At 35.5% G+C, this 22,987-nt stretch overlaps 1 protein-coding gene across 1 annotated transcript; it reads right to left on the bottom strand.

Moving 5' to 3' along the window:
* Nucleotides 1–6,622: 6,622 nt before the first annotated feature.
* Nucleotides 6,623–22,704, bottom strand: LOC113237876 (peroxidase-like). Its single transcript, XM_026474574.1, has 10 exons — nucleotides 22,475–22,704; nucleotides 15,225–15,433; nucleotides 14,116–14,289; nucleotides 13,148–13,341; nucleotides 11,774–11,975; nucleotides 10,600–10,797; nucleotides 10,096–10,279; nucleotides 9,245–9,472; nucleotides 7,849–7,912; nucleotides 6,623–6,826 (listed from the first exon to the last, which is right to left on the bottom strand). The coding sequence occupies exons 1-10, from the start codon at nucleotides 22,582–22,584 to the stop codon at nucleotides 6,623–6,625; spliced, it is 1,767 nt and encodes a 588-aa protein (XP_026330359.1). The 5' UTR covers nucleotides 22,585–22,704.
* Between the last annotated feature and the right edge of the window lie 283 nt (nucleotides 22,705–22,987).

Here is a 22,987-nt window from a genome sequence, read left to right as displayed (position 1 = left end):
TATACTTAGAACTATGTGTATTAAAATAGAAATATGAGACATATTTTAAAGTTTTTTATTTTAATTTAATATATAGTCGTTATTGAAATATGTAGGATTAAAAATTCATTTCGTTACTAATAGGCCAATTGTCAAAATAAGAATAAAAAATGCAATAACGCAATTAGTAATCATTAGAACGTCGTATCAGTTTTAGCAGCATTTTACCTACTTGCACAATCTATCGATAAAACTGTCGACAACAACCAAATAACTATTTGAAATTTTACGAAAACTGGCAACCCTGCAAATGTCATTTTGCTCCATTTAAACAAACATAGACTACAATCTCCTGCATTGATTTGTGTTACTAGTTTGATGAAATGTACTTGTTATAATAAAGGAGAAATTACGTATGCAAATACTTTTCTATTCTTCTCTTTGATAGATAATAGACCTAAATATATTGGTCATGTCATGACCATTGGAACGTTTGATATTACTTTTGTATATATTGTTTTTCTTGCAATTGTATGTTACTCCACTAAACTAAAATTTTCTTTATTGATTATAATATATAAACAAAAATATTTGAAACATATTGTTAAGGTTTCAGACAGCATTATTGCTGTTTATATTCATTAATATGTTTTTAAATTCTGTAAACCATATTCTAGTGTATAAGTGTGCCAAATTAATTGGTTATGACAGTGTTAAATGCCATGTCATCTCATTGAGGTATCGAATCCTTAATGAATTGTAAACTGAGAACGAATTTATTTTCTTACTTTTTAGAATGTATCTTTAGTTAGTATAATACTTTTACCTCAGGTTGTGGTTACCATTCCAACCAAATTGTGCTTTATGCTTCGTCCTTAAAATATACATTGGAAATACATACAATGACAGTAAGTACAATGCGCAAAAGGATTGCCGTCATACAAACGGCTAGTAATGATAAATTTTCTTTCGACTATCGATTGAATGTTGGTTCCGCTTGCGCAATTAACAGCCGGCATTGTTTCATTTCAATATAAATTAACAATCATAAAACAAAATAACCGTTTTTGTAAAAAATAGGTGTCACTTTGGAAGAATAAAATTGTGCCTCTTAACTTCACAAATTGATTTCAATACCAATCATACATAACTGTCAAAATAAAAACAAACAAAGCGATAATGCAGTTATTAATCATCAGCGCCATAACATTCGCTTTTTATACCTTTCTGCAGAATTTGATCTTTTACAATATATCGATAAAACTGCCGACAATCACTACATGACTATTTAAAATTTTATGAAAAATGCAACCCTGCAAAAGTTACTATGGGGAAAAAACAGTGTCCGGGTGAAGCCGTCATGTTATAATTAGAATAGAACTTCACTAATAAGTAAGTTCGTTTAATCTCTCAATATATATTACGGTTCTATAAAGGGGACCATGTTTATAGTATTGCATTTATTGCCGTACAAACGTTATTAGTCTATATTATCATTATAAGTCTTTTTTAATAAAGTTTTTGCAATATAACAAAGTGTTTATTTAGTAACAATAATTTATTAAGAAAGATAGTACCTACACGATTATGTGACAATTTACAGCGGTTAAAAATTATGATCGAACATACACTTGTGTTAAACCATTAATCTGTATATTTTTTAAATTGTTTCCGTTAAAAGAAAATGGAAGATTTAACACCAAACAGCCAAATCTTGGCGAAGTTTGGTGGTTTTGTATAGATACGGTAAGCCACAGACTTACCTTACCACACATACGTATACATATTACAGTTTCCTTTTCCTTCCAGGAACAAACCGTATTGTCGATTTCTTTTTTCACTTGTGTTGGTACAACGACGCACCAAAGTCAAACTTAAAATGCATGCCAGGTGTCATATTTTTAATGCTGTGCCCATTGACTTACAATTATATGGACGTCGGGTCCGCGCTAAAAAGTGTCCGAACTTAGAGGGCGTTAAAATCGTATACAGAGCGTCATTCACGCTCTAGTCTTCGTTTGTTCGACTGACAGCGAAGCAAGCAAAATTAGACAGTACTGCGATGACATTACAATTTAAATTCAACGTTTTAGCTTTTTCATATTCCTTTACATGTCACTACGTTTAAATAGGTTGACTTGGGACATTTTTTTCGTAGTTTTTGTATTAGACCCGTCGTCCATTTATTTGTAAGTCAATGGCTGTGTCTGGCTTATTAAAAAATCCACTAAAATTTGGAGGTCCATATCGGCAGGTGGAATGTCGATGCCTTATTTTCTGAAACTCGTATCTTATAAACAGTGATTACTCAGGAGATTGCAAAAGTTTCTATTTACTTTAAATATTCTTATCAAGGATGTTAATTTGGATGCGTTACTTTAAGAACAGGTAAAAGCCAGTATGTGAATATGAAGGAAATGTCATGTGAAATCAGTCCGCAAAATTTGTATACACAATCCATTTTTTGCTCTTCAGTACCTTTGTGCTTTAGGATACGAGTTTGAGAAAGTAAGGCGACGATATTTAATTTTAATATTTATTTTTTCAAAGAAGAAAAGCTGCACATGGCGTGCATCGAAGTGATCACGTAGTTTTATTAACGTATGATCTGCTTCCCATTTTTATTATGATACTAAGTGGCGGGACGAATAAGTGGTGCACCTGGTGGTAAGCGACACGCCTGTCCATAACAGTTGCAGTGCTATTCACAGCTTTATATTGCAAAGAACTGAGGGTCACTCCCACTGCGCCCGTCACTCTAAGACATAAGTTGACAAGTCCTATGTGCCCGTAATTTCACCAGCACCCTTACCCTTCAAAACCGAAACGCAGTAATGCTCACATTACTGCTTCGCGGCAGAAATATGTAAGGAGCTCTACTGCTACTAAAATATAATTCTGTAGGATAAGCTAAGTCTTCGATCCATCACATTTCTCCGCTTGACAACTTAACATAGAGCATACGAAGATTTACATTAAAGTATAATGTCCAAAAAACAGTTGGTAGTGTTTATATGGGATTCAAATTTAAATTACATCATCGACATCAGTGGCTGACGATTTACACTGAGTGCTGGACTGGACGAGAAGGTCCAGATAAGATTAAATTTGGAAATGAAATTGTCTGAAAATTGGTTCTGTTCTTGGTAGTGCTCCGACGTGAATTTCGTTGCTCTGGTCCTCAGGCCAGGGAAGTCCCTAGCTTGTGACCAGATAATTGATGTGGTTGCCAAGCACATTATTATTATCTGGTTTAGCTTTCTTTTTCTCAGCCGGTTGGCTGGCAGTATGGTGTGTATCAAATGTAGAGGTTGTGTAATAAGAGCCTACTTCCAATTCAAGAGCCCGCTGCTGGTATTCCAATTTATGACGGTCCACGGCAAAATAACAGCAAGGGCTATGTAATTGGACTCTAAAACTGAACTTCGACACACGCGACTCCGACAATATGTTACTTCGACATTATTTTACTCGGACACTACGCTACATTGACAACACAGACGAGGTGTTTATCAAAAAAAATCTTTGTACTCTGATAAGAAAAATCATCATTACAAACCCACGTAGGAAATGATTTCTTATATCGATCACTGACAAAAAAGGACAACATTATGTAATCGGTAATTTATTTTATTAAAATACAGAGTTTTTTTTAAAACGGGACAGTATGAGGAAATCCGAAACCATAGAAGATACAACGAAACTATCTTAGGAACCATAAAGTCGTCTTTTTTGGGAAAACAATTTTGGCATACTCAATTTTTTGGTCAGAAACAAATAAAATTGATCAAAATCTTTTTTTAGTGCTGATCGACTCAGAGGTATGAAGGGATCATTTTATTGTAAGGGACGAAGAAAATCGAGACAGCAGAAGTTAGTCAAATTTAATAAAATGTTATTCAAACGCGCGCAAACATCGCTTTGCAAGCAAGAAGCTCCACTGGAGTTTACTCTTAGAATTTAATGTAGTTGCTTCATTTCAAAATCTAACTGAAATTAACAAACAAAACTAAAATTAAAACTATCTCTTGCCAAAATCCGCGATTACAACGCTTCTGTGGCGCGTATACTCGCTGATGACGCGCGTTTACGTGTGAATACGCTCTTATGATTATTATTACACATTATAATTAATATTATTATATTATATAAAAAAATAAACGTTAATAAAAAAATATTATTTAATATCAAGGTAATCAAGGATAACTTCACTACTTATTACATAATTCTTTATTGTGTGATATTTTCATTTCTCATCGCTCCTTCCAAGGCATAAGATCCACTTTGGGTATAGATGTATAATCAGCACAACTATATTTTGGGTTGTAAGACGACTCCATCTCGAACGCTCGACGTTGTACATACTCCACCCCGTCGGTGTTGTCGCATATCAGACGCGCTATTGATGCTTTCTTTATCTCTTGCAGTTGGTCTGTAAGAAAATGCATGATGAAAAAAATACCCACCCTTCAGTTATTATCTACTGAACCTGAAGTATTCCTTGGTGACCATAAAATGTGTCTTTAGATAGGTTCTATATCTTAAAACCGGTTATTGCATATAACAACTCCTACACACTGATTGCATCCTAAAATATTTAGAGAGTACATCAAGTATGTGGTAGTATTTGTGAATGTAATTTTTCGAGTGGAAGAAAACAGTACGGTGATTAATATAGTGAACACTGTTGTAGTTAGCATTTAAATTAAGTAAATTAATAATGTAGTTTAAGAAGTTTTGCTTTGAACAAAAATTAGTAACACAAAATATATAAACTCAGTCTAAGGCATATCTACACATCAAGAAGATATAGAAAAACAATATATCTTTATATTTTGAACATATATTATATTTGAAATTAAGCTAATATTCATTTGTAAAATACGCCCCAGACAAAAAAGAAGTGCTCAAATAATAATTGAAAAAAACAAGACAAAGAAAGCATAAAATAATAACTGCCTCCGTGGCCGAAGTATGCCACGCAGAGGTCCCAGGTTCAATTCCCGGGCCGGGAGAAATATTTGTGTTTCCTATTTATTTCTCTCATGAGTGTGATTTGTGGTTGTCTATGTGTGTCCATGGAAGATGGCGCCCGCAATACAGGGATTACCTAGTGCGGGTTATGAATGTGTGCGTTATTATTGTCAGATATTATCATTGTTATTGTTAATAAAAATTAATTGCACATATGAGTCAAGTTTTCTTATTATTAATTATTCAATATTCGTTGGACACGTAGGACGTTTTATAATTTATGGGTTAGTGAAAAACGTCCTGGCAGCTTTCATTTTATTATTTATTTATTTTATTGTTTTAAGAAAAAAGTATACATAAACAATGTAAAACCCTACCCTATCATAAATCTATATTTTATTTTCTGTTCAGTGTTGCCATTTAAACTTCCTTTTCTAGTAATCATGTGTGAGACTGTGGACAGTGTTACCGTTTAAACTAAGATTTCTACTGATTACTGGAAAACTTGTCAAATAATGTAAGGGTGGATGAAATGGCAATATTGAGCAGGAAAGATAATAGCAAATCCACGCAAGGGACTTTTTTGGAAATTTGAAACTTTGGACTCTGAGATAGTAGTTAAGAGTTGACTACCTCAGTTCGAATTCAAATTTTTCCCGCACTAATACGATTCATTTTGCTTGGGTCGAGCGCCAGAAACACTGGCTTTATTTCAAAATTTATTTTCTTACAAACGATATTAAAGGCATTTGAAAAATGTATATCGTGCAGTACCTGTACGTGTTCTATATATACCTGTACGTATTGAGTTTGTGTTTTTTTTTTCTATCGTGAAAATTTTTATACTCTAGCCAAATTTGATGTAGAATGTTTAATAACAAAACGTTGCTACGCAACCAATGATGGCTTAGGGATTTTTTTCAATGTTCATTATTAAGGCTTGCTCTGCCCACGATCTGCTCCCTTAATTTGAATTTAAATAGGTAAGTAGGTAATTAGGTTACGTAGAAGTAATACTTACTTAGCTAATTATTATAAAGCTTACAAAATACATATTGATACCTCCTAAATAATATATTTAGGAATAAAAATAAGTGTTTGCATCCCATTAATATTTACTGCTATATGGTTTTAAGAATTTATTTGATATTAATTTACTACATTTTATATCATCCAGCATCTATTTCCGATTTTGAACTTGAATTACCACCAGAACTCGAATGTTTGCAATCTCTACCTTCAAATCAAAAAGTTACTAGGGATGACACAGTTTTACAAATAATTAATTACTACTCATTTTTATATCATTTTTAGTGATTTGAAACTTCTGTTGAATAATATTCATTATAAACATGGCATCAAGATTTAGTATCATCCATAATCTAGTCGAATTTCGTAGGAGAATTTTGAAATTATGGTAACTGTGAAAGAGTCTGAGATGGAAACCCTAAAAATCATATGTTCTTGTTTGTTGACGTTTATTCTACATCGAATTTGGCTAGAGTATAGGAATCGTGTTTTCACACCTTATAGTAGTCAGTATATAATGGTCCTCAATTTTACTATATCTTTTTTCCAAATTCAACACTTTCGCTGTAATGCGGAATCAACCAAAGCCATTTCAGGTTGTATATAGACTCTTAAAGATAATAATTATATGTGGTGGTAACTAACCCGACGTAAACGAATGCGGCATTTCACTGTTGTCATAGAAGAAGCGATCGCCAACCCTCGTTCGGTAGAACTGCTCAGCCACGATGCACTGGAACGTGTGACCAAGAATCGAGCCAGGCACATCCTGCTCCATGGCGCCACCGACGAACAGGTCTACGTCGTCTACAGATTCATATAGTATGGCTAGGGCGTTAATTCGCTGAAATTGCATAAATATCGTATACCGTCATATGTCACTAACAAAGATCTGCAACAAGCACTTAGAAAAATTCGTAACCTCGGCTAGTTCGTTTCGTGGAATACGGTCGGATCAAAGGAATTTCTTCTAAGTGTTCGATCTTTGTATTAATAATTATAACAAACTAGTGGAGTAGTTTCACAAAAAAAATTGAATATCGTGGTGGTCAAACTTAAAAAACTTAAAAATTACAATACTACCACTAGTTTGTTATTATTATTGATCTTGATATTGATAGTGGTCGCAGAAACACAGAAAATTCCCTAGATCCGATTCGACTTGAATCGGCGTCTGTTACCTCAATACAGCTCAGCCGCTCTTAGAGCGATGCCACACGGATGCTGCCGGTGTGTTGCATCGTAGCAACGCTATGATTTCAACAAGAACGCGTCGTTTCAAAGCACCTTATCGATGCCTTCTTTCTCAAACTCGTATCTTATAAAGAGTGATTATTCAGGAGATGGCAATACTTTCTATTTATTTTAAATTTCTTATCAAGGGTGTTAATTTGGATACATTACTTTAAGAATAGGTAAAAGCCATTGTGTGAATATGAAAGAAATGTGATGTGAAATCAGCCTGCAAAATTTGTATATACAATATATTTTTGCATTTCAATAACTTTATGCTTTAAGATACGAGTGTGAGAAAGTAAGGCGACGTTATGGCATGTAGTTCTAATTTATTTATTTATATTCATCTCATTTATCTAATTTATATATTATTAGCAGTACAATTCAGGGTCACCATTCAGGCGTCACATGGCCCGATACAACACATCGTGTGGCATCGCTCTTAGTACCTACGTTGAAATCAAAGCGTTGTGTCGATGCAACGCCCGTGTGGCATCGCTCTTATCTGCTGAGCTACGGATCGTGCCAGCAGATCTTACGAATTTCTTATGTGTTTGTCGGGGATCTTTGTTTGTATTATACTTTATGTTTGTTCGATCTTTGTATCAATAATTAAGAAACCCAACTTACATCTTGAGACATTTCTCCCGCGAAATCTTGGAAAGTCTTTGCTCTTGTCAGTCCGCAAATTTCCCTGGGAATAACATTAATAACCAATGATCTTATACAATGTAACAAATTTTCAAAAAAGATTGTTTGATTGAGCAGCCACAAATTACACCCAAACTCACGAGAGAATTAAATGTAGGCCATACAAATATTTCTCCCAACCCGGGAACCCGAGACCTCTGCATGGCGGACCGGCGTTGTAACCTTTCGACCACGGAGACAGTTCTTTGTCATCAAATTGTAGAATATTAGTAGAAATATACTATTAATTTGGAATATAATGTTCACTTTTGCCTTTAAATAAAGAGAAACAGAAACTTTTTGCGGAAAAATAAAGTTTTTTCGTGATTTTTGACAGAACCAATTAGAAAATAATATTGATGACCCAGAAACAACAATTGTGGTGCATGGTGTAATATGATAAATAATCTTACGTCAGGGATAAAAAAGCTTGTGTCAGTATGTCTTAAAATGAGGTCAAGACCATCGCTAGTTAACAGGCGGCCGCTTAAAGATAATTGTTATTTGATTTCATGACCATTTTCAAGGTGATGATGACGTTTAATTTAAAAAGATTTCGCTTATTGCGCTTGTCGTCTGCACCAATATGTTGCCAACTATTCTTCGCTTTGATTATATGAGAAACTGACAAGATATAATGTCGAACCCACAGAACAATAAACACAGTACAAGTGGTTATTTAGCGTCTGACTCGTTCCATTTTGCCATTTTTGCTTTGTATGGTATGGTTGTGTCATTATTTCGCGCAAATTCTCTAAAATCGTATAAAAATGTTTTGGAGTGCAAAAATGATAGCTGCACCAAAAATATCACCCGTAGTAGTATTTCAAAACATCGGTAAGTTTTATTTTAATAAATTTTCAATTTTCTGATTATCTATTCGTGCAGATCATAGATCATGTGCAGATGTTAATCGTTCGTCGTAGTCCAGCTACTGGCCGCAAGATGGCGGCATGTTGAATAAAATTAAATATAAGACGTCTCAACTTGCAATAATCGTATTGAATTTTCAACAATATAGCGACTAGGTAAAGATTAAATAATAACGCAAATACGCACACACTCAACATAGTCCCGCACTAGGGAAACCCTGTGTCGTGGGTGCCATGGACACACACATAGACAACTACTAATTACACCCAAACTCACGAGAAAAATAAATGTAGGCCATACAAACATTTCTCCCGGCCCGGGAATCGAACCTGGGAGCTGTACGTGGCAGTCCGGCACGGTACCGACAGTTTAAGTGAAAAAAGTCTAAAAAAGCTCAATAATATAGTATAATAAAGTCTAAAGAGTTTTCCTTAAATAACCGTAACAGAACAGTAGTTTTTACCTGTACTCATTATACCCAGCCAATCCATGATCTCTTCCGCGTTGTATGTCCATGGCGATCAAATCCATCCCCCATTTGTTACACGATTTGAACAACAAATTAGTGATCTCTCCCGTGCAGAAGGGATCGGACTCAGCTGAGCTCTGAGCTACGATACCTCGAACTAAATCATCGAAAGATGTTGGTGTCACTTCCAGGAGACTCGGGTTGAAGTAGTGATCACTCATCCTGAAACGAAAACATTAGGCTGGTTTCAGAGCAGTGCGGATTTATCTGCGGAGCGGAGTAACACGTGTGGCGTTAGGACATTGTTTTACAGTGACACGGATTGCTCCGTACGGAACATGCTCCGCGTGAACTCCGCACAAGCCACCCGTGCGTTCATTGTAGTCGACTCAATTCAGAGCACTGCGGATTCTACGCAAACGTAGAAGAAGGTTCGTCCGGACATACGCACAGTGAAACCAGCCTTAGGAATTATAATTTGAACCTCTAAAGACGTCTACACAATCCATCCGTTTCAGTCAATTTTTAATCTTTATAACTTTTAGTAGTAGTAGTAGAGCTTCTTGTGAAAAATACAATCTGCCGTCAAGCAGTAATGTAAGAATTACCTTACTGGGTTCCGATTTTGAAGGGTACCTAAGGGTGTTGGTCAAATTACGGACACATGGGACTTGCCAATTTTATATCTCATGTTGACGGGTGCAATGGCAGTGTCCCTCAGATTGTTACAATTTAAAACTATGAGTGGCACTGCAACTGTTACGGGTAGACGTGTCGCTTTTCAGCAGGATCACGATTCACGACTCGTTCATCCCGTCACTTGATATCATAAAAGAAAATCATACTTATACATCTGCGCGGTTCTATAATCCCCTGGACAGGTCATGACTGCGTCTGGTATGATTGAATGCAGGAACCTGAAGGCCGCAGCGCCAAAGCTGTTGATGATGCCAGGATTAACATCGTCGCTATAGTCGTAACTGTATAGGGTTGATGGGGAGATGCGGTAGTAACGGAGGTAGTTTTCTCCTGGAAGAGGGCGATTCGATTAGTTTTTCAAACAAACCAACGTATTGGGTTCTTAATTATTTAGATCCGAAAAAATCGTTTCATTTCCTACCGTTATTATTCATCCGATTGTGATAAAACATTTGTGAGTTGTTATGCTCACGCCTGCAAGAGTTACCGACATAAACAAATCTTCTGGGCTGTCTCCACTAAATAGACGATTAAGATCATCTTTTACTGAGCAAAAAGACAAACAGTTTTTCTTTACAGTGGCACTACAACGCATACCAGATACAGTTAGTATAATATACATAAATGATTTAGAGTATTTAAGTTCTCACCAAAGTTCAAAGGTAGCCATTCCTGATAAGTTATATGTTGCAATTCAGCTACAACGATTCTCCTCGCTTCCTGATATAACTTCTCATCATTCCATAAGGGATTTAAGCCACTTAGAATATCAGCTACGCGGTTGTGTTCACGAAGCATTAGGGTGTGCAATAGGGCGAGTCCTGGAGTCTGGTTTATTCTTGCATCTCCTAACAGAAAATTTTGTTATACACAAGTTTGGTCACAATATTTCCTGATATTGGCGATGATGTGAGCATTTGTTTAAAAAACGCCTGTTCTCTCTAACCTTGAAAAAGCCTAAAATTGTAGGTACCTACCTTTTTTTGTGATACAGAGAAACTGGTAGCGTATTCCAGTCTTTTGTCGTACTCATTAGGAAGAAGGAAGCAAAGAGCTTAGTGCTAATGGGTGATATATCAACGACATAAAGTTGGAATGTGCCGGATTTTCTTCTCGACCAAAGGAGGAATACTGAAGGTGAAACTAAATTGAAAACCGACAAGCATGCCACTTTTCTGCTCGAGATTTATTGTACCTTTAACACGATAAGAGAATCGTTGGTAACGAGTCTCTTATTGATAGAATATGCTCACAAGCTCGCTTTTGGCACACCGTAGGTAGGGTGCGTGTAGTGATAGTTTTCTAACTAAATTCTGACAAGTTTTCTGTAATTAGTGCCTTAAACTATATATTTACATTATTTCGGATCATGTTCTGTTCTACATGGTCCTTCTCTTGCATCAAAGTCAAATCAACTGCATACTAATAAATAAAAACTCTACTAAAACAAGTAAGCTTCCAAATTTATATGGCAAACGGTTATCAAATGGAAATTCTCTGCCTGCAGACTAAATCCTTGAAAGGTATAGATAATTTGAACCTTTTTAAAGCGAGAGTGAATTGGCATTATTTTGGTGAGCACGCATGTATGGTAGAAAATCGTCTCCTGATGCTGTCCAGTGAACGGTTTGGTCAAAACTGCCCCCGTCGTCTTTTGTGCGAAAGACAGTCGGTCTAAGTGTGGTCTAAGATTGAATTTCTGTTAGTCTAATGAGTATGTCTTTGTAGCCAGTCAGTCTACTGGTCATCCATGGAGGTTGAACAACAGGGGAGAGATCTTAGTTTAGGATTGCATTGAAGAAAAAAAGTTCACAAATGATTTACCTGCCATATAGCAAGGGTCAGACATATTCCTCAAATCGCAAACAGCTGTCTTATCTTTTACAGACGGCGGAAAACCTCTCTTACATCCGCCCCTCTTCTCCTCTATAAGCTTTCCTCCACGTTTACTGCGAATCTTGCTCGCCAACTTCTTTTCGCTACCGTATACTTGAGATCCGTCCAAGTAATTGGTCACTGTGTTCATCTATGGAGAAAGTAAGTTTGAACTCAAAAATGCATACAAGTAAGGTACAATTTACAATATAGACAATTAAGCTTTTAATACCGATAATCGAAAAAAATTGTGTTCAGTCTTGCATGTTGCGTTGTTACTATATTTCAGCGCTTTATTTCGCACGAATTCAATAGATATAATTATAAGACCTTGTCTATACCTATATACCTCGGTCTGGAAAAAGGGACTAAGAGGTGAAAATATAACAATAAATAATAATAATAATAAAACTTTATATTTCTCCCAACAAGAAACGTATTAAAAGTACTGTACAAACGTTGATTGTGAGAGAGTGATGTGTACGAGTAAATTTGGCTCACGGCCTGTATCTAAGACAACCGCTATCCACCCTTTGGGAATAACTTGAGGTAGATAACAAGGTTAATAGCAATGGACTTTAATTTATCGCATGGGAGTATATCAATCAAATCATATTCATGTAACAATAAAATCTACAACAATAAAGCCGGACTTATATTTGTCTGACATGTCGTGTCGTAACGTGTCAAAACGGTATTGGCCTTATACATTTATATGGCTGATTTCACAGCTGTGCCTGTATGGATTGTACACTGTAGATTCCGCAGTGCTCTGAATCGAGTATTTAACTTAGTGCGGATATTCACGAAAGACAGTCGCCTACAACGAACGCACAAGTGGCTTGTGCGGAGTTCACGCGGAGCGTGATCCGTACAGAGCAATCCGCGTCATTGTAAAACGATGTTCTATTGCCACAAGTGTTACTCTGATCCGGTGCACTGCTCTGAAACCAGCCTATGTTATGCATGCGCCTGTTCTGTGTTGTCACGCATCAGAGACTAGACAATCTAACATATTTGATGCTTTCAGAATCACTCTAAAGCTCTTTAACGATATACAAAAACTCGCCTTTGACTTCTTTTGAACCCAATATTTTCTTATTTTTAGAACAGTTGCCAGCGTCATAAATTAATAATAATAACGCACACACTCAATATTGCATGTCTTCTTCATCATCTGAATCAAAATCGAACGATTCATGGGAAAATATTGAAAATATTTTATATTTCCAATAACGGCAGAGCACATCACGCTACGACACATCAAATAAACATAAATCCGGCTCAAAACTACATAAAATAGTATTTAGAGTACTTCATTACCTGCTCCGCATATCCCAATGTACAGTCATCTCTAGGCGTAGTGACGCTCCTGACGAAGTTAAGACATCGTATGCCGTAGTATCTGTAGAATGGATCGTCATCTTGCACACAGATTGGGATGCATTTGTCATTCTGCCATTCGGAGGGTAGGACGTCTGTACCATCGCCCAAACAGCATTGGATTGCGCCTTCGTCTAGTTAACATTTGAGTATTTAATTACTTAATAGAACAAAAATAAAGGCCGACGTCGATTGTCAATAAACAACAACAAAAATTGTCACTATATATTGTTTATATTTATATATATATTATATTTATATATAAACAGACGTAACAAGCAATCACCTTTGTTACGAGGTTGACAATCGACGTTGGCGTAAGGTGCAGGTATGCAACACCTAATAAACGAATTTTTATATTGTTTCTATGAAGTAGATAGACAATGACACAGAGAGACAGAAAATGATAAAGGACAAATGAGATTTGCTTTTGGTGAAGAATGAAGGGAATCAGTTGCATAGAAAGAACAACCAATGAGGATGTGTTAAGAATAGTGCAGAAAAAGAGAAACTTATTAACGTTATTAGATGTTTGGGCATCTGATACATAACGACAGTTTTCTTAGCAGCATCATGAACACCCTTTCAGACCAAAGGAAAAAGAGGCAGAGGAAGGCCGATACGAAGTTATTTATATCTGATAAGGGAAAAAGTTAATATCCTATCGTATCAGGAAATAAAAGTTGGTGTGTTGAACAGACATCGTTGGCGATTACTCCACCAACAAGAGCCTAGCTCTTAAAAAAGAAGAAGATGAATATATTTCTATACAGTGCTAATTCTTACGTATCTCTTTGTAAACCTATTTATTTGCTGATTTTGGGAGTATGGCAGATATTCTGCCGACATATCATGCAGTGCCCTGTAAAATGATGAACACTTAGTTATAATATATACTTAATATTTACCAGTGGTTTCCATGACTTGATAGACCATGTCATGTGTGACGAACTGGCCCCACTGCATGTTCATGTAGGTTAAAGTTCGGCTGGGTAAAGGCTGGTCGGAGAACAGACGGGTGGACAGCACGCGAGGGTTCGGGAGCGGACGACCACTTGTTGCTACTGGCATAGCGTAGATGCCTATAATAAATACTTGTTTCAGAAAGACATTGAATAATATAATATAACGTCCAGAATGAATAGTCAACAAGTCTGCAGTAGATTTGATAAATTCGTCCAAAAATAACTGCGAACACTTTTGAAAGAGTTTAACAGGAGTTACGTACAGCTGAAAATATGAAATGTGTAAACGGAAATAAGAATAAATTGACAGTCACACTAATCACCAGGTGTCAAAGTAGAGAATTGTCTGTAACTTGAAAACCAGAACAGCGGAATTTAAATAAGAATACCCAGAACAGAACCAATTTAGAAAAGTTCATTTTTCAAATTGGACCTACCGGGTATCGAACCCGCATCCTCCATCTAGCGTCCACAGTACATACCGTTAGGAAACCGAGCTCGTCAAAAAGAAGAAAATGGGACATGAAGCAATAAAGGGGCCAATAAAGTTAGTCATTATGATCCCTTATCTGACATCATTCGTATTGATCGTAAGAACGTTTGCGCAATAATATACGCCCGATTCGTACCAGGGGGTCTACTCTCGATCTCCGACCGACATCCGTCCGAAACAATTACATTGAAATAAGTAATATTCGACAAAATTAAAAGACAAGTATCAAGTATGAAGCTTCATTCGCATCACGCGTCTTTTCATTTGGTCAAGTATTGCTTATTTGGCGGTAATTGTTTCGGACGGAGATCGAGAATAGACCCCCAGTTCCGAATCCGAGAAAAGATGGTCCGAGATATCACAGAGATCATTTTTATCTTTAGATGTACAAGCGATATTCATATTTTTTCGGATTCAAATAGGACTTAGTGCACAATTGACATCCGAAGTGGGGCCGACTTTTCTAGATGTACCTATGTATTATCGGAATCGGAACGAATTCAAAGCGGATGCAGTACACACACAAAGATTTAGAAAAAAAATTAAAACTTTTTGTTACCGTCCGCATATCGTGGTGTAGCGATTCTTGTAAACGGAGCATCTCGCCTTCCCCAATTAGGGTGTTGCAAGTTGTTGCAAGTGCCGTCAATAGAGCGGTACTTGTCTTTACCACATATCGGGCTGACTGTGCGACAGAGAATCTTGTCCTTTACTTGGACAGGGTTGTTCTCGAGGAATGACATGAATGTATTTGGGGTTACACCGGTGCTGAAATTTTAAGTTCTTTGTTATGAAATGCATACACAGCAGTGGGCTAGCGTGACAGGGCACGACTTGCGCGAGAACGACATAACGCACGAGATACTGCTATTCTCTCACGCGCAAGTCGCGCCCTGTCGTGCCAACCCTACTGATAACTTCATTATAACTTGTTAAAATCACGCAGTAGTTTTTAACCAACTTCAAAAGGTTCTCAATTAAACTGCATTTTTTTAAGCTTTTTTGGTGGCGTATTTTCTTCATATTTAAATGGGAGTACTACTGAGGTACACAATTCCAACAAAAAAAGGTTCACAAAATTGTCGAACTAATCGTGTAACATTTGTCATTTGGTTAGACCATTGTTTACAGAATTTTGTCATTGTGTAGTAGATTAAGTGTTTTCGGCTTTCACTTTGTGAATTATCTATCATTGGAAACAAAATTTGGCTAAATTTAATATTTAATAGGTAAACAAAACATTTATGTAATATGTAAGCTGTATGTTTATTTAAATAAATAAATAAATAAACATACACACACACAAATAAATACAATCGAATTGAGAACCTCCTCCTTCTATAATTAGTTTATTTACTTAAAACATAGTATAACAGAAGATGTTACAAGAGACAGTGCCAGTAAAAACATGTTTCGCATATCGATGCCTTACTTTCTCAAACTCGTATCTTATAAAGAGTGATAATTCAAGAGATGGCAAAACTTTCTATTTATTTTAAATTTATCAAGGGTGTTCATTTGGGTGCATTACATTAAACACAGGTAAATGGCAGTGTGTGAATATGAAGGAAATGTAATGTGAAATCAGCCTGCAAAATTTGTATAGGTATATACAATCCATTTTTCGCATTTCAGTAACTTTGTGCTTTAAGGGTCGTATTCTAGAACTCTACTCAATGCTCAAGTCAGGATTGCACTGGAAATACGACCCTAATGGCAAGGACTTGAGTATGATTTTCAGTGCTTACTGCAATACTCAAGTCCTGACTTGAGTGTTGAGTAGAGTTCTGGAATACGACCCTAAGATACGAGGTTGAGGAAGTAAGGCGACAATATATTAAATAGCATGCACACGTCTTGTTGTATAATGTCAATTAGACTATCACAATAATAAAAACGTTACACACATGTGAATAGGGGTGCACGAAAGTAGCTTCCCCATACGACATAAACCATTCCTTTCCCGGACATCTGATGCACACTGGGCTACAATCGGCGAGTCCCTTATGCCGATGGGCAAATCCTTTCCCCACGATAGCAGCTTTTTTGAAGTCGGTTCAAAAAATCTATTTTCGTAGCTTATCGTAGATCATCGTGTATATAACCAGAAATAGAGACGAAATAAGCGCCATATATTCCTGGTAACACATTAGCGATACAGCTCTTATAAATATCAACACTCGTTTGCACTGAAATGTAGACATGCCAACTCGTCTCCGTATATTCCAAAAAATATTCTGTATTTAATATAATAAAGATAATATCTCTAACAATGCCGTGCCGTTCTATTCGGTGGTGTTGGAAAAACAGCAAAACATCTAATTACAAAACAAACGGAATCACATTTCTTCGGTAATTAAATATTAATTATGTAATTTTGCAATAGTCGTCCATTATAGCAAAGCTCAAGTTAACTGGTCGATTTGAAGTGAAACAGTTGCCGACACCCATTGACGACACCCGTCAATTGTTTCGGACTCGGGCTGGCCAATCGGAGCGCAGTTGTCACAGTAATGATATGGCAGAATAGTTTTCAAACAAATTAAATGACATTTCGCCTCTATTTCTGGTTATATACTCGATGTCATAGATTATGTAGTCGATAAAGTCAAAAACTAAACTTTAAATTTAAGATTTTCCGTCTATACCTACGTAGAGCACACATTACCTTACAAAAATAGGCCACAGCAATAATATTTTAATTATTATTGCTTGCCCTTATCTAATACGGATTAGATAAGTTACATCAAACAATCATCTACGATATGATAATGAATGTATGTTGTGCAAATGATTACATTTGTAGTCAGTAATTGTCGCTACACATTCCATCTTGATTATGCAAATGTTATTTAGTAACTACTATTGTGCAGTATGTGCAAATCAAAGTCGGATTGTAAAATCGTAATGCACTATATTGCAACGCTGGCTACGGTGAAACAATTTTAGAAGAAGAAACTCCTTGAGTATTATTATTTATTTTGTCTAATTTTTTTTTCTGAATGAATTCGTGTCAAATCTGTAACTCCAAAAAATCTGCCACTTATTATTTCTTTAATAAGCATTGGTTAAAGAGCCATCACCTTAAAAAGGTAACAAGTAATTAAGGAACTCAAAACGTAATATACTTAAAACAACTATTAATTCATGCAAAAACTGTAACTCTACCCTGTAATTACAAAAACCTGCCATATTTTTGCTATTTGTAAAATTAAAAGATGACAATAATTTAATTTGAAGTAGGTAGGCAAAGGTAATACTACCGTACAGCCTTTTAGTATATTAGTATTTTTAGTAGTCATAGTAGGTAATAGTAAAATTTTTCGTCCTTCGGGACAGGCTACGGCGTCTAATTGGCCATGTTGCTAGATCTCAGACTATCATTTTGTCTTTAGACTATAATTCTCACATTTTTTCGCGGTAAATCTTTACAGTGGCCATTTTGAAACTATTTTTTTCCTTGTTTTATAATTCGTAAACAATGACAACTTTAAAAGAATGGGGAGGAAAAGAAAAATAAGTTTACTGTTTAGTTTTATACAGCCTGTTAAAATAATACGTTACATTTCTAAATAATAATATAACCGACGAGCGAATGATGTTTTAGAAATAGTTCACACTGACGTAAATGGCCCATTAAATCCCACAGGTATTGATGGTGAACGCTATTTTGTATCTTTTATCGATGACTATAGTAGGATTGCTAAAGTTTTTTGTATTATAAATTCAAAAGTGAAGTGTTGGAATGTTTCTTGGAATACATGAATTTTGTTAAAAATGCAACTGGGAAAAGAATAAAAGAGTTGCGGTGTGATAATGGAAGAGAATACATCAATAAAGATATGTACAGATTGGCTAAAGAAAGAGGGATTTACATAAATCCATGTCCCACACATGAATTAAACGGAGTAACAGAAAGATTTAATAGATCAGTAATGGACAGAGCTAGATGTTTATTATCAGAAGCAAAAATTGAAAAAGAATACTGGCCAAAATGTGTAGAGACAGGAGCATATCGTTAGACAGACAGCAGTATATAGTCGCTTATACAGACACAGGATACAAAATGTTAGTAGAAAATAGAATAGTTACAAGCAGGTACGTACGATTTGTGGATGATACAGCTAGATTTATCGAATACAACAGTGAAGATGAAGATAAAAGAGAAGTTGATAATAATTTTACTGAACCAGAGAAAGAGACGAAAACTACTAATATAAGAGAGATAGACAATGAAAGAAATAATGAAAACGAAAATGAACAAGAATTAATTGTATATGGAAGACCCCAAAGAACCTAAAAGAAGCCCGATAGATATAAAGACTATGTTGTTTATGTGAATATGTGTAACGCAAATGTCCCTGAAAACTATAAAGAGGCGATAACTTGTTCTGAATCTGTCAAAAGGCTATGCAGTCAGAGATAAAAAGTTTGGAAAGAAAGGGAACTTGGGAGATAGTAGATGAACCAATAGATCGAAATATTATTGAAGTTAAATGGATTTATACGATTAAATCAAGTGGTATATATAAAGCGAGAGTTGTGGCTAAGGGTTTTCAGCAGATGTGTGACGAAAATGAAGAAATATATTCACCAGTGGCTGGAATGACCACTTTAAAAGTATTGTTATCGACTGCTTGTGTACGTGAGTGGTATATTGAGCAGATGGATGTGGAAACTGCTTTCTTAAATGGAGCCATAAAATCAGAAGTTTACATATACCCACCAGACGGTTATACCGTTCAACAAAATAAAGTTTGTTTGTTAAAAAGGGCACTCTATGGACTGAGACAAAACCCCACGTAATTAGTATGACTGTATTCATGACTTTTATTGCAGTATAACTTTCAAAAGACAGATCTTTTCAGTATAACTTTCAAAAGATCTACGTAGGACTACTGTCTGTACACAGGACGTGTAAATGGTGAGAAAATATATATAATTTTAAACGTAGATGAATTGGTAATCTTTAGCGAAGGTTAAACGAGTATTACGAAAGTTAAAAAATTGTCAAGCGATCGGTTTCGTATTAGGGATTTAGGATGTATAAAACAATGTTTAGGTGTCAACGATGATCACAAACCCAAAGAAAAGGAAATGTATTTAAGCCCAGATAAATACATTGAGAGTTTAGCTGAGAAGTACAAAATTACTGATTCAAAACCAATTGATACACCATTGGAAATAAATTTAAAATTGGAGCCTGCACAAGAAGTAAATGAAAAATTGGAATATACAAATTTAATTGGAGCGCTTTTGTATGTGGCAAATGGAACACGACCAAATGTAGCTTACTCTGTAAACTATCTAAGCAGATTTCAAAACAGTTATGACGAAACTCATTATAAATATGCTTTGCGAGCACTGAAACACTTATATCACACAAGAAACCTAAAGACTTTTGATGAAGTAATGAATGCATATGTAGATGCTGATTGGTCAACTGATATACAGGATAGAAAATCCACGAGCGGAATAGTTATTGAAGTGTTTGGTAATGTTGTGATATGTGGAGGTCACAAAAACAGAAGATAGTTTCTAGAGCTTCTACGCATGCTGAGTATTACGCTCTTGCCAATTGTGTTGAAGAGGTGCTACCTACAAGAGGAGTTTTAAGTGATTTAGATGTGAAAATAGAGGATAGTGTGAAAATATACGAAGATAATATGGGTGCAATAGGCTTAGCTAAAAATAGTAAATTTTCCAAGAACTAAACTAAGCACATTGACATTAGTTATCATTTTGTGTATGATTATGAGAAGAAAGGCAAGTAGAGTAGAGTTAGTGTATAAAAGATTTCTTCAGAAGATCAGGTTGCTGACATGCTGACTAAAGCTCTGTGTAAAGTAAAATTTTTGAAGGTTAGAGAATTGTTAGGTATTAAATGTTCAATAGATTAACGTAAACGTTATATTAAGGTACTTTATATTAATATAGTGCGTTTTTCAATCATGAGATACTAAATCAAGGAGGCATGTTACAAATATGACTTAGTTTCTCAAAAGGCTATGTTCCGAAGTTTTTAAAGAAAGTGAGGTTTACTTTATGTTCTAGTTTTTTTTTTGTTTTATCTTTGGGAATTGTGTAAGATGTAAAAGGATTCGCTCTGGACCTTTTGGAGGGAAAAGTGTCGTTTTTATTTTGACTTCCAATTATTTTGTGAAATGTAGTTTAAAGTGGAATAGGATAGTGCTATTGTGCCTTAATCGAAAAACGCGAAATTATACGAATCTCGAACTAAAATACCCGTATCGGCCCGTTTTAAGGAATCCCGAGTCAATCCAAGTACGCCACCTCAAATTGCCTATCCTCTTTGTGGCGGCCATATTTACAGAAACATAATTAAACTTCATGTTTAGGCTGTTGGCTTTGCCAAAGCCTTAATAAATAAAAAAAAGATGTAAAATGGTGGTGGTTAATTTGAATTTGATTACTAAGAAATGTAACATATTATTTTAACACAGCCAATAGGCGGAAAGGTGACTTTGTCCCTGCTATGTATTTTAAAACAATGACAAGCCGTATTGCAAACTGATGGCGTTTTCATCGTAAATTAAAATTACAATCATTGTCGAGTCTTTACATTACGGTAATGAAAGGTTTAAATAATGACAGATAAAATATTGGACAACTCATTCCGGCGTTAACTACTAGAATCCTTTCAATAACTTTTAAATTTTCCACAACTCAGGTATTATTAATTAAATAAGTAGGTAATTATGAGCTGCAAATAATATTGATGATGATTGATTTGATACTGTTGGAGTAGTATTTTATTTTATTTTATTTAATCAACAAAGTTTCTACGGCATTTCTATACATATCTTACAAATGTGTTATAGGCAGTGTAAAAGCCCATTACAGAAACTCAGTACGTATACAAAATTGTGATAGTATAATTATGGTTCGAACATTGGGTAGAAGAAAATTAAATTAGTTTATAATCGACTTCAAAGATAGGAGGAGGTTCTTATTGACACAGTTGCCCATAAGTCGTCAGAAAAACCTTCGAGACCATGAAATAAGAGCGAAAAAGACATTGTGTTTCGCGTCGGCGGATATAAAAACCGGCGGACGAACGGTCATAAAACCTTTACGGAACAGTTCAAACTGATTCCACGTAAATAAGTTCCTAAAGGAGTCACCACTCCTTTAGAAACGAAGAAACGAAGAACATCGTACGAATAAGCAAATCAATGACATAATTATGGATTGTTATAGACGTTCTAGTCGAAAATAAACTTGGACTTCGTTTAAGTACAAATGGTGAGCTAAAAAAAAAATAAAAAAAAACAAAGAATAATTCCTTCGACCTTAAACCCAACGGGCCAAGTTATTCGTATTTACAAAACGAACCTTGCCTAAGTCCAAGCAACAAAAGCAACTACTAAACTATACTTTGTAATTTTGAATACAAGGTAAACTTTTTTTATAATGACGGCACGAACAAATCGTGCGCCTGATGGTAAGCGACACGCCTATCCAGAACAGTTGCAGTACCACTCAGAGCTTTAAATCGCAAAGATCTGGGAGGCACTGCCACAGCGCCCAAACGTAAAGTTTCATTAATTTCTTGCTTAAACTTAGTGAAAGTTCGTTTTGTGGATATGAAAAACTTAACTCGCCATTTTCGTTTAGTCGATATCATAATTAGTTCTGTAAATTCCAGTCTTAGTGAAATCTCAGTCAAGTCAATCTTTAAATCGCTCTCCTGTAATATTTTCCAAATGCACTTTAGACGTTCCTTTTCAGCGTCCCATTACACTATTTATGTATTTAAAAATTTTGCCAAAATACGTTTCTACTTACCAGGAACAGACTTTCATTTGCAACAACTTAGTGGCAGTGATAATTTCATGAGACACTTCAGCGGATTTCTTGGATTCTGGAGACAAATTACTGGAGAAGAAATGCAACATGGCTGGCGAGCAAGCCTGCAGGTTGACTCCATTGCGGACGAGTTGATTTCCCCGCTTGACAGCCGCGCGGGATAATTCTCGACCGCATCGGAGACTTTCGGATATAAGTTCCTTTGGTATCGATGGTTCTTCTTCATCTAATTGATAAAATTGATTAAAATGTACGTGCATTTATTTAAAAAAAAATCAAAATGTGTTTGGTACTACCATAATGGAGTTTTTAATTTAAGATTTAGGACCATTGTCTTTCAAAATATTTTTTTTAAAGTCAATGACATATCTTGTGCACTATATTATAATTGTTTAGAATACAATTGTATATAAAATTTATGAAGTAAATGTAGAGGAGAGCAGGGCTGAACGTTCCGATTTTCAAATAACTTGAAATTTTACACTGAAAATG

The sequence above is a fragment of the Hyposmocoma kahamanoa genome, unplaced genomic scaffold (genome assembly GCF_003589595.1).
Source record: "Hyposmocoma kahamanoa isolate Upper Pololo Valley unplaced genomic scaffold, ASM358959v1 94, whole genome shotgun sequence".
Classification (NCBI taxonomy): domain Eukaryota; kingdom Metazoa; phylum Arthropoda; class Insecta; order Lepidoptera; family Cosmopterigidae; genus Hyposmocoma; species Hyposmocoma kahamanoa.
The sequence above is the reverse complement of the archived record's forward strand: the minus strand, read 5'-3'. Positions and strand labels throughout refer to the sequence as shown.